This window comes from Balaenoptera physalus (genome assembly GCF_965194825.1).
Source record: "Balaenoptera physalus genome assembly, chromosome: 4".
NCBI classification, from domain to species: domain Eukaryota; kingdom Metazoa; phylum Chordata; class Mammalia; order Artiodactyla; family Balaenopteridae; genus Balaenoptera; species Balaenoptera physalus.
In genome coordinates this window covers 100,287,709-100,301,409 of record NC_138891.1, presented here as the reverse complement: position 1 = coordinate 100,301,409, position 13,701 = coordinate 100,287,709, and the positions used below count along the sequence as shown (strand labels likewise).

The 13,701-nt window shown below is 35.0% G+C and overlaps 2 protein-coding genes across 2 annotated transcripts in view; one reads left to right on the top strand and one right to left on the bottom strand.

The window, feature by feature from the left end:
- GABRR3 (gamma-aminobutyric acid type A receptor subunit rho3) overlaps positions 1-13,701 on the bottom strand; it is a 190,856-nt gene that overhangs the window by 102,165 nt on the left and 74,990 nt on the right. The gene's annotated exons all lie outside the window — the stretch shown is intronic.
- On the top strand, positions 1,214-5,367 carry LOC309660063 (olfactory receptor 5AC2-like). The gene is given in 3 exon segments (XM_082460598.1): positions 1,214-4,294; positions 4,298-4,652; positions 4,655-5,367. Coding segments are annotated over 3 exon segments (804 nt in total). The 5' UTR covers positions 1,214-4,111; the 3' UTR covers positions 4,921-5,367.

Sequence of the window (13,701 nt, the reverse complement as noted above, 5' to 3'; positions counted from 1 at the left end):
TGGAGAATGAATTGGATGACTGTATTAGTGGATACAGATGGATTACTTAGGAGGTTATTTTAATAATCCATGCAAAATTTGGTTGTACCTATAGAGAATGTGAGAAGTGGATGAATATGAGAGACTCTAGGAGATGAAATTTACAACTTGACAATGGCTGATGCATGGAATCAGAGGGAGAGTTCAGTGTCAAGGATTCTTCTGTTATACGGTTTGCATAACTGATGGTTTAGTGGTGCTACTCCTCAAGATAGAGAACACTGGAGGGTAAATATACCTGGGGGTGGGATTACAGAAGATCCTAATTACAAATTTGGACATGGTGACTTTTAGGTAACTTTGAGAGTTTCAAAGAAACATGTAAAGTAGGGTTTTGGATGATACTATTCATTAAAAGAAAAATGGGAAAGGAAGACAAATATTTCCTAAAGGCTGTTCATTGATGTTCTGTTTAGATCTTCCACAGTAATCCCTGTGGATTATAAATAGAGTTTTTAATTGTGACAACTAGTTGTGGTGGTGAACTGATGATTAACTCACAATGCCCAGCAGAATGAATTTAATTTCATCCTACAGGGAATCCTTTGGAAGTGTTGAGGGAATATCTTCCTTTCCTTTGTTTTTTAAGGAACAAGTTTGGAAATAGAAGTAATAAATATTATCTCCATTCATTTTTGAGTTACTGATGAAAATCAGTGTGCCAGTAATCACTGCCTCATTTATGTCTATTCTACCTTACTTCAGTAAAACTATCACTTCCCAATTTCCCTATGTTTTGTGGGAATTGGGTGAGAGTTCAGTGATTTCTACATTTTCCATTACTTAGAGTTTTGCCATTTGTCTTTAGATACCAAAATATCTATGCAAGATATTTATGTAGGAAATTAAAATTCAAGAAAGGCACTGAGATTTTTTTCAACAGTCATCAAAATCTGGACAGATGGGAGAGGATGGCTTACTGTAAAAGGAGACATATTTACCACAGAATTTTGTAAATAATAAACCTTAATAGAAGAATGAAGTAAATGGAAAAAATTAAAGTAACCACAATAAAAATGATTCAATAGCTTTAAGTTTTATTTTATAATACAGAGAGTTTAGAACTGAGACACAGCCATGAAGGATGTATATACTTTATTTGTAATTTTGCAGAATGAAGATAATCCTGGCCTTTAAATTTGGTGGCTGTCTAGAATACATAGCTTTTAAAACTTCATGGAATCATGAGGATAAGAGCTGCAGTAAGTAATATAGCCCTTATAATATATAATATAAAATATATAATATATAGCTAGCACTGTCTGCTTTACTCTCATCTGCAGATATTTCTTTCATATTACTCTTAAGGAAAAAACAATTCCCAAAGCTTGCTACTTCTTGGCTTAATTATGCTGAATTCATGAAGTGAAATTAAAAATGTCTATTACTTGGTAATTTGGGTTGCAAAGAAAGCAAGGCCACTTTATTTAGGCCAAAATCTCCACTTTGGAAAGAAAATGATATTTCCTTAACATTCATGTAGTCCATTTTCAGTAAATATACTGCAGTGAATCTTTTTAGGTGTATATATTATAATAGGGATCCCTGTGGGTATGTGTTTAGTAATTTAAATGTATTAAATCTTTTTTTTTTTTTTAGCTTAGTGAAGAGGGAGAATAACAGCTCATTGTTCTTGCCACTGGTTAAACAGACCTAGTTCTTTTAATGCATTTTCATTCAATGTCTCTATGTACTGTTGTCAAGGGGTATGGCTATAAAATTATGAAATTGATTTTTTAAATAAGTTACTTTTATTTTAACTGTTATTATTGTAGTAAATGTATTTTTGTTTCCCTTTCAAAGAGCATAGGAAATTACATATTCACTGCAAAATATTTGGGAAATTCTATTCTGGATTTTAATTCAGATATAGTTTATAAGTAATAAAAGAAAATCAACCTTATTACTTCATAAAAATATCTGACATTATAGTCATAATACCAGTAAAACCTAAAAACCCCTTAGGAATAAATAAGAAAAGCATTGAAACTATATGAAGAAACTATAAAAATGACTGCTATACTTGGATATCACCTTAAACAATTTCCAAATGCCTTTTGACTATTTCAAAGAATAATGCCTGCTCTCAATAGTCTATTACTGAATATTTAAATGGAAAATATCATTAAGAATTAAAGACAGTTAATAGATATTTTCACAGAAAAATTTACAGATTTTTGTTCCTATTTTTAATTAGAGTTTCCACTGTCAAATACTTCTTGTTAAAAGTAACAATAACATTTTATTTTTTCTATTTCTATTAATATACTAGTGTCCAACCTTTTATATATCTTTCCAGGCATACATATGCATACAGACAGACACACAGGCATAAACATAGACATACACACATACATATATAACAAAATTATATACTAAAGGGTATATGATATGTTTTTAGCATAATTTTTGTGTGTGTGTAGGACCAAAATATCTCTTCTCTGCTTTCACTATTCCTGCCACTACATCTACTTCTGCACCAGAAAACCAGTGTTAGCAACTTGGTATATTATTCCACATTTATCCACATTCATATCATCATATTTATAAACAAAAAATTTTGAAAATTATAAAAATGGGACCATAAAATTTAAACTTCTTTATATTTTGATTCCCTCACTTAATCATACATTGAGAAAATCCTCCCACAGTTAACTAATACAATTCAAATACATTTCTTTTATGTCTGAATAATAATCCACAGTAAGACTGTACCGTAATTTATTCAACCGTTCTACAGTTGTGAAGCAGTTTCTGCTTCCAGGCTTTGCCCTCATGAATAATGCCTTATTAAATATCCTTGTACTTTATTCTTGTATATGCGTGATATTATTTATAGAATATACATCCAGGAGTAAGCCTGGTTGATCAGACTTTATATAAATTTCTAATTTAACAGATAATGTCAGATTCAAAAGGCTGTTACAATTTATATTTTCACCAGTTACATTAGAAAGTGCTTTCTTTTTCACTTTCCTGTCATCAACAGATATTATTTCTCATTTTGCTTTTTTGCTTATCTGACAAGTGAAAATATGCATCAATTTAAAAAATGTTCCTAATTATTAAGGAGGATGAATATTGTTTAATATATTTATTGGTCACATTGACTTGCTCTTCTATAAACATGTCTGTTCATATTTTCTGCCCATTTGTTTCACTGGGTCATTTAATTTGTTCTCATCTAGTTTGTAAGAGGTTGTGTGTGTGTTATAATTACTAACCTTATATATGCAGAATGTCACAGATTCTTTCCCAACATATTTTTGTCCTTTCTCTTTGCTTACAGATTTGTCTCTGCAATGTCTCTGTTGTGTGGTTATGCCTATATTAAATTATTAGTCTATTTCTCTCCCACATGCAGTGGTTTTGCGTTTGCATTTCTTCCTCATGCAATAGTCTTCCGCATGGTTTTAGTACTGCCTCACATATTTGCACTTATTTCAGTTTTTTTCCAATTTTAGAGTCAATTACCTAAGCACAGAATTTGTAAACAGACTTACTATAGGATGAAAGTTAACCTTTAAAAACTAATTAGGGGCTTCCCTGGTGGCGCAGTGGTTGAGAATCCGCCTGCCAATGCAGGGGACACGTGTTCGAGCCCTGGTCTGGGAAGATCCCACATGCCGCGGAGCAACTGGGCCCGTGAGCCACCATTACTGAGCCTGCGCGTCTGGAGCCTGTGCTCCGCAACAAGAGGGGCCGCGATAGTGAGAGGCCCGTGCGCCGCGATGAAGAGTGGCCCCCACTTGCCGCAACTAGAGAAAGCCCTCGCACAGAAACGAAGATACAACACAGCCATAAATAAATAAATAAATAAAATAATTAAAAAAAACTAATTAAATGGGAAACAACAGTAAGATATAATTTAATTTGCAAATAAAATGCCATGACTTTGTGTAAACTTTAGTGACTGTCCTTGTCACATATTTTCTCAGTACAGTGATCAAGTGTGAGTATGTCAGAAGGAAACAAGACTCTGGTGACTGAGTTTGTTCTTACAGGACTCACAGAGTGACCATGGCTGCAGGTCCTCCTCTTCATTGTGTTCTTGGTCATCTACCTCACCACCATGCTGGGCAACCTTGGACTGATGGCTCTTATTTGGAAGGATGCCCACCTTCACACACCCATGTACTTGTTCCTTGGTGGTTTAGCCTTTGCAGATGCTTGCACTTCAACCTCTGTAACACCCAGGATGCTGGTCAATTTCTTAGACAAGACTGCCATGATATCCCTAGCTGAGTGTATCACCTAATTTTATTTTTTTGCTTCCAGTGTAACTACAGAATGTTTCCTCCTGGTAGCGATGGCCTATGACCGCTATGTAGCCATATGTAACCCCTTGCTTTATCCAGTGGTGATGTCCAACAGACTCTGCACTCATTTAGAAAGTATTTCATATGCAATTGGTTTTCTGCATCCCCTGATTCATGTGAGTTTATTATTAAGATTAACTTTCTGTGGGTCTAAGATAATACATTATTTCTATTGTGAAATTTTACAACTGTTCAAAATTTCATGCAATGACCCACCCGTTAAGGCACTAATGATAACTACTTTTGCAGCTTTTATACAAATATCCACTTTAATGACCATGATAATCTCTTATACTTGTGTCTCTTTGACGTTCTGAAAAAAAAGTCTGAAAAGGGCAGAAGCAAAGCCTTCTCCATGTGCAGTGCCCATCTGCTCTCTGTCTCATTGTACTACGGCACGCTCATCTTCAGGTATGTGTGCCCTGCATCGGGCCTAGCTGAAGATCAGGACAAAATGTATTCCCTATTTTATATGATTATAATTCCCCTGCTAAACCCATTTATTTACAGCTTGAGAAATAAAGAGGTTATAGGTGCCTTGAGAAGAATTTCAAAGAAGTAAACAGTTCCCAAGGGAAATATCAAATTGTTTCTCTTTTCACTCTTTGCATAAACAAGCCCTCAAAATCTTTCAGATTAGCCATAGTTCTGGCCTTTCATAAGAGCGGTGGTCACTGAGCACTTGGTGAAGGAACACAGCTTCACACAATGTTTACTTGGATGTGGGTCCAGTCAAAGTTACTACTTCAGTTGAAATGACCCACATCATCCACAACTGATTTATTTAAAAATGTTGTAATTCCTTTTTATCTGAACGTTCAGACTTCGAAAATTTGCTATCTTCAGCGGACTTCTCCCCCAAACTTCATTAATTTCATTTAATAACTGACAGTAACTAAGGCTGGTGTATAAGTGTGAGTTTTAGTTCACAACTGATTCTAACTCACTGAGCTAGACCTGCATGTTAAGAAGGGTCTGTGATAAAAACTTAGATTCTTGGCAGAAAAGTGTTTCTGAAATAAAAGTGAGGATAATGAAGAAAATTGAAGAGTTTAAAAAAACTGGTGCATCTCAACAACAACTAAAAAAAAGAGGTTGGCTCGAATGAATAATGGAACATCAAGATGTAAAACTTCCCATATCTAGAAGTCCACACACTAACTTTCATATAGGACATCATATGATACAGTAGAACTCAGGAATTTGCAGATTTGGAAATACCTCAGATATAGCCTTCTCAAATATTATAGATTTCCTGTACTCTATTTACATGAGTATTTTGTTTGAAATAGTAATCCTGGTCAAATATTTGCATAGGGATTGCATTGCTAAACTACAAGAGGCAGAAGGCAAGGATGAGAAATTGGTTAAGAGTGCATGGATGTGGGTACAAAATTGAGGTAGTGATCTCTCAAAGCTGAGACTAGGTTCTTGAGATCTCAGCTACCAATTTACTTACAATTCAGTGGTAGGACTACATTAATATATATATATCAATTTATTTTAGTATAATAGAACTGACACAGATCCCCTTTTTTAAAAAAAATTATTTATTTTATTTATTTATGGCTGTGTTGGGTCCTCGTTGCTGCATGGGCTCTTTCCCGTTGCAGCGAGTGGGGGCCACCTCTCGCTGTGGTGTGTGGCTCCTCACAGCGGTGGCCATTGCGAAGCACGGGCTCTAGGCGCGTGGGCTTCAGTAGTTGTGGCTCGCCGGCTCCAGAGCGCAGGCTCAGTAGCTGTGGTGCATGGGCCCAGCTGCTACATGGCATGTGGGATCTTCGCGGACCAGGGCTCGAACCCACGTCCTGAACCCATGTCCCCTGCGTTGGCAGGTGGATTCCTAACCACTGCGCCGCCACCAGGGAAGCCCCAGATCCCCTTTTTTTGCGAAGACTTGATTATGTCCCTTCAAGCATTGTGTTTAGGAAAAAAGAATTCACAGGAAATGAAAATTAAATTCAGATTGTTGAAACAGGAGTGAAATGTTTCTCTCATCGAAGTATTTTAAAAATTATTTTTAGTTTTTTCCCTATAATTACAACAAATACACCAAAATTCTTATCTAGAATGAAGACATAGTACGTATCATACATTTATTGATTGTTTGACTTATGAATATAAATGAAAAAACTCTATTTGATTGTATGGGTCTACCATTTATCGCTACAGGGCCCCACTGTCTTTTTTTTTTAATTAGGTAGGTAAGGTGTATTCTTTTTCGATATGCTATTTATATCCAGGAGATTCTGATTAACTTTACTGTCTTGGTGGCTAACTTAATAATTCAAGATATTTATATTTTATATGTTAGGATTGATTTTTACTATTACATTTTCTTTATTTTTGATTAGGGCCCTATTTCTATAATTTGTCCTTTATGTTCAGTTATAATCTATTAAAATATTATCATTTTGAAAAAAAATTTATTCCCATGTGTACATGTCTCAACACATACTTTTTTTAGTTTGAGTGTATCACACTACATAATGTTTCTAATTTCTTCAGTGATATTTTATGACTTGCTGCAGCTGATTATTAAAATTTTAACCATTTAGTGCATGTAATGCTAACAAATATTTTGTATTAACCTAACCACAGCACAATTATAATATGCAGCAAAATTAATAACATTTGCTTAGTATGTAATATCCATACGTGTTCAGTATTTCCAATATATCTCAAAAATTTTGCTGTGTCTTTGCTTGAATCAGGATTTAAACAAAGTATAGTCATGGCATTTTGATGATGGTTTTAAAGTCTCTTTTAATCTAAAAAGTTTTTCTCTTCCTCTTTTTTTCATGTCATTTATTTTTTGAAGAAATTGGTTCATCTGTCCTACAGAATTCTTCACATTCCACATCTGGCTGAAAGTATCTTTGTGATGAAAATAATGTATTCCTTGTAACGGCAGATAGATCTAGAAGCTTGATTAAATTCAGAATATTTTTATTTTAGTTCACTTGCTGTGGACTTACTACTGTGTTCCATTAAGAAGGACAAGATTCTGATTATACTGTTTCACAGTTATCCATTTCATCAAGGTTTTCAAATTTATTTGTCTAGAGTTGGACAATGACACTCATAATGGTTTCAAAATAAATTGGGTTTAGAAAATTATTTCCCTCTTTTTATTTTTTTGGGGGTTTTCTCAGTTAAAAAAAATTAGGTTAGCTAGTAATTTTTCTATTTGTAGGTATTTTAAAAGAACCAGCTTATAATTTTTTTATTACGTCTAACTTTGCTATTCTCTAATTCATTAATTTCTCTTATTTTAAAATGTTTTCCATCTGCTTTGCTTCCTTGTAGTATTTTTTCTTCCAGCTTTTATATTTAGAGTTGAATTCATTTATTTTTAGTTTTCATTTATTACTGATACTGTGTATATTCATAGTTTATGATATTATGGTTAGTCTTCTGAATTGAATTTAGTTGTTGAGTGTTTCAAATTTTTTTGGCTTTCTGCCTCTCACTGTTCATGTGGGATTTCTATTTATGTTAATTCATGTTAATATTCTGTAGGTCTAACAGAACCTAAGACCTTACAATCTATAGGACTGTCATCTTTTCTCTATTATTTGTTTTTGTGAATGCCATCTTCATGTACATCTACCTATGCCCATCCATCCTATGGGGTCAGGCCATGTGAACATGGTTTTATATCACCATGAATGCTATGTTCAGTTAAGATTATCTGAGATTAGTTTAGTGTGTGTCATCACATCTGAGTGGGGATTAGGGGCAGGAAGACTGCCTAGCTGGAGCTGTGTGGTCTTCTCCAAGCAATAGTTGTGGGCAAGAGAATTACTCTGCTTTTGGAAGAAGAGGAGAAATTCATTTTGTGCAGCCACAAGAAAAGCAGTTTTTTCAGATGCTAATGGCCAGTCACCATCATCTGAAGAAGGTGAATTTGGCAAATGACATGCAGGTTCTCCAAGATAGAGTAATTGCAGAAAATCTTCAAAAGACAGTTTAGAAGATCAACCAGGCTGACAGAGTAGAAAGACTCTGAGCTCACCTCTTCTCATGAGCACACCAAAATCACAACCATTGATAAAAAAGAATGACCTACCAGAAAAGATCTTCTAAAACTAATGACATGAAGAAGGAACCACAATGAGACAGTTAGGAGGGGCAGACCTACAATATAGTCAAGTCCCATACCCCCACAGGAGTGAGACTTCTGAGCCCCATGTTGGGCTCCCCAGCCCAGGGGTCATGCACTGGGAAGATGAGCCTCCAAAGCATTTGGCTTTGAAGGCCAATGGGGCTTAATTGCAGGAGCTCCACATGATTGAGGGAAATAGAGACTCCATTCTTTACTTTTTTTTTTTATGTCTTATAGAGCTGGTTATTTATTTAGTCCAGAGCTCAATCAAGGTTTACACATTACATTGTTGTTTTTTTTTTAACATCTTTATTGGAGTATAATTGTCTTACAATGTTGTGTTAGTTTCTGCTGCATAACAAAGTGAATCACATGTATGTATACATATATCCCCATATCCCCTCCTTCTTGCATCTCCCTCCCACAGTCCCTATCCCACCCCTCTAGATGGATACAAAGCACCGAGATGATCTGCCTGTGCTATGTGGCTGCTTCCCACTACCTATCTATTTTACATATGGTAGTGTATATATGCCCATGCCACTCTCTCACTTCATACCAGCTTACACTTCTCCCTCCCTGTGTCCTCAAGTCCATTCTCTATGTCTGCGTCATTATTCCACTCCTGCCACTAGGTTCATCATAACCATTTTTTTTTAGGTTCCATATATATGCGTTAGCAAATGGTATTTGTCTTTTTTTTCCGACTTACTTCACTCTGTATGACAGACTCTAGGTCCATCCACCTCACTACAAATACCTCAATTTCGTTTCTTTTTATTCTGAGTAATATTCCATTGTATATATGTGCCACATCTTCTTTATCAGTTCATCTGTCGATGGACACTTAGATTGCATCCATGTCCTGGCTATCGTAAATAGAGCTGCAATGAACATTGTAGTACATGACTCTTTTGGAATTATGGTTTTCTCAAGGTATATGCCCAGTAGTGGGATTGCTGGGTCGTATGGTAGTTCTATTTTTAGTTTTTTAAGTAACCTCAATACTGTTCTCCATAGTGGCTGTATCAATTTACATTCCCACAAACAGTGCAGGAGGATTTCCTTTTCTCCACACCCTTACCAGCATTTATTGTTTGTAAATTTTTTGATGATGGCCATTCTGACCGGTGTGAAGTGATACCTCATTGTAGTTTTCATTTGCACTTCTCTAATGATTAGTGATGTTGAACATCCTTTCATGCGTTTGTTGGCAATCTGTGCATCTTCTTTGGAGAAATGTCTATTTAGGTTTTCTGCCCATTTTTGGATTGGGTTGTTTGTTTTTTTAATATTGAGCTGCATGAGCTGCTTGTAAATTTTGGAGATTAATCCTTTGTTAGTTGCCTCATTTGCAAATATTTTCTCCCATTCTGAGGGTTATCTTTTAGTCTTCTTTATAGTTTCCTTTGTTGTGCAAAAGCTTTTAAGTTTCATTAGTCCCATTTGTTTATTTTTGTTTTTATTTCCATTTCTCTAAGAGGTGGGTCAAAAAGGATCTTGCTGTGATTTATGTCAAAAGTGTTCTTCCTATGTTTTCCTCTAAGAGTTTTATACTGTCTGGCCTTATGTTTAGGTCTTTAATCCATTTTGAGTTTATTTTTGTGGATGCTGTTAGGGAGTGTTCTAATTTCATTCTTTTACATGTAGCTGTCCAGTTTTCCCAGCACCACTTATTTGAAGAGGCTGTCTTTTCTCCATTGTATATTCTTGCCTCCTTTATCAAAGATAAGGTAACCATATGTGCATGGGTTTATCTCTGGGCTTTCTATCCTGTTCCATTGATCTATATTTCTGTTTTTGTGCCAGGACCATACTGTCTTGATTACTGTAGCTTTGTAGTATAGTCTGAAGTCTGGGAGCCTGATTTCTCCAGCTCCGCTTTTCATTCTCAAGATTGCTTTGGCTATTTGGGGTCTTTTGTGTCTCCATACAAATTGTGAAATTTTTTGTTCTAGTTCTGTGAAAAATGCCAGTGGTAGTTTGATAGCGATTGCATTGAATCTGTAGATTGCTTTGGGTAGTATAGTCATTTTCACAATGTTGATTCTTCCAATCCAAGACCATGGTATATCTCTCCATCTGTTTGTATCATCTTTAATTTCTCTCATCAGTGTCTTATAGTTTTCTGCATACAGGTCTTTTGTCTCCTTAGGTGGGTTTATTCTGAGGTATTTTATTCTTTCTGTTGCAATGGTAAATGGGAGTGTTTCCTTAATTTCTCTTTCAGATTCTTCATTATTAGTGTATAGGAATGCAAGAGATTTCAGTGCATTAATTTTGTATCCTTCTACTTTACCATATTCACTGATTAACTCTAGTAGTTTTCTGGTAGCATCTTTAGGATTCTCTATGTATAGTATCATGTCATCTGCAAAGAGTGACAGTTTTACTGCTTCTTTTCCAATTTGTATTCCTTTTATTTCTTTTTCTTCTCTGATAGCTGTGGCTAAAACTTCAAAAACTATGTTGAATAATACTGGTGAGAGTGGGCAACCTTGACTTGTTCCTGATCTTAGTGGAAATGGTTTCAGTTTTTCACCATTGAGAATCATGTTGGCTGGAAGGTGTCACATATGGCCTCTATTATGTTGAGGTAAGTTCCCTCTGTGCCTACTTTCTGGAGGGTTTTTATCAAAAATGGGTTAAATGGATGTTGAATTTTGTCGAAAGCTTTTTCTGCATCTATTGAGATAATCAGATGGTTTTTCTCCTTCAATTTGTTAATATGGATTATCACATTAATTGATATGCATATATTGAAGAATCCTTGCATTCCTGGGATAAATCCCACTTTATCATGGTATATGATCCTTTTAATGTGCTGTTCGATTCTGTTTGCCAGTATTTTGATGAGGATTTTTGCATTTATGTTGATCAGTAGTATTGGTCTGTAGTTTTCTTTTTTTGTGACATCTTTGGTTTTGGTATCAGGGTGATGGCGGCTTCGTAGAATGAGCTTGGGAGTGTTCCTCCCTCTGCTATATTTTGGAAGAGTTTGAGAAGGATAGGTATTAGCTCTTCTGTAAATGTTTGATAGAATTCACTTGTGAAGCCTACTCGTCCTGGGCTTTTGTTTGTTGGAAGATTTTTAATCACAGTTTCAATTTCAGTGCTTGTGATTGGTCTGTTTATATTTTCTATTTCTTCCTGGTTCAGTCTCAGAAGGTTGTGCTTTTCTAAGAATTTATGCATTTCTTCCAGGTTGTCCATTTTATTGGCATATAGTTGCTTGTAGTAAGCTCTCATGATCCTTTGTATTTCTTCAGTGCCAGTTGTTAATTCTTTTTCATTTCTAATTCTGTTGATTTGAGTCTTTTCCCTTTTTTTCTTGAGTCTGGCTAATGGTTTATGAATTTTGTTTATCTTCTCAAAGAACCAACGTTTAGTTCTATTGATCTTTGCTATCGTTTCTTCATTTCTTTTTTATTTATTTCTGATCTGATTTTTATGATTTCTTTCCTTCTGCTAACTTTCACTTTTTTTGTTCTTTCTCTAATTGTTTTAGGTGTAATGTTTGGTTGTTTATTTGAAATGTTTCTTGTTTCTTGAGGTAGGATTGTATTGCTATAAACTTCCCTCTTAGAACTGCTTTTGCCGCATCCCATAGGTTTTGGTTCATCGTTTTTCATTGTCACTTGTTTCTAGGTAGTTTTTGATTTCCTTTTGATTTCTTCAGTGATCTCTTGGTTATTAATAGTGTATTGTTTAGCCTCCATGTGTTTGTATTTTTTACAGTTTTTTTCCTGTAATTGATATCTAGTCTCATAACGTTGTGGTCGGAAAAGATACTTGATATGATTTCAATTTTCTTAAATTTACCAAGGCTTGATTTGTGACCCAAGATATGATCTATCCTGGAGAATGTTCCATGAGCACTGGAGAAGAAAGTGTATTCTGTTGTTTTTGGATGGAATGTCCTATAATTGTCAATTGAGTCCATCTTGTTTAATGTGTCATTTAAAGCTTGTGTTTCTTTATTTATTTTCATTTTGGATGATCTGTCCATTGGTGAATGTGGGGTGTTAATGTCCCCTACTATGATTGTTTTACTGTTGATTTCCCCTTTTATGGCTGTTAGCATATGCCTTATGTATTGAGGTGCTCCTATGTTGGGTGCATTAACATTTACCATTGTTATATCTTCTTTTTGGATTGATCGCTTGATCATTATGTAGTGTCCTTCTTTGTCTCTTGTAATAGTCTTTATTTTAAAGTCTGTTTTGTCTGATATGAGAATAGCTACTCCAGCTTTTGATTTCCATTTGCATGGAATATCTTTTTCCATCCTCTCACTTTCAGTCTGTATGTGTCCCTAGGTCTGAAGTGGCTCTCTTGTAGACAGCATATATACGGGTCTTGTTTTTGTATTCATTCAGCCAGTGTATGTCTTTTGGTTGGAGCATTTAATCCATTTACATTTAAGGTAATTATCAATATGTATGTTCCTATTACCATTTTCTTAATTGTTTTGGGTTTGTTTTTGTAGGTCTTTTCCTTCTCTTGTGTTTCCTGCCTGGAGAAGTTCCTTTAGCATTTGTTGTAAAGCTGGTTTGGTGGTGCTGAATTTTCTTAACTTTTGCTTGTCTGTAAAAGTTTTAATTTCTCCTTCGAATCTGAATGAGATTCTTGCTTGGTAGAGTAATCTTGGTTGTAGGTTTTTCCCGTTCATCATTTTAAATATTTCCTGCTACTCCCTTCTGGCTTGCAGTTTCTGCTAAAAGATCAGCTGAAAAACTTATGGGGATTCCCTTGTATGTTATTTGTTGCTTTACCCTTGCTGCTTTTAATGTCTTTTCTTTGTATTTAATTTTTGATATTTTCATTAATATGTGTCTTGGCATGTTTCTCCTTGGATTTATCCTGTATGGGACTCTCTGTGTTTCCTGGATTTGATTGACTATTTTCTTTCCCATACTAGGGAATTTTGCAGCTATAATCTCTTCAAATATTTTCTCAGTCCCTTTCTTTTTCTCTTCTTCTTCTGGGACCCCTTATAATTGGTATGTTGTTGCATTTAATTTGTCTCAGATGTCTCTGAGACGTCCTCAATTCTTTTCATTCTTTTTTCTTTATTCTGTTCTGTGGTAGTTACTTCCACTATTTTATCTTCCTGGTCACTTATCCATTCTTCTGCCTCAGTTATTCTGCTATTGACTCCTTCTAGAGAATTTTTTATTTCATTTATTGCGTTGTTCATCATTGTTTGTTTGCTGTTTAGTTCTTCTAGGTCCT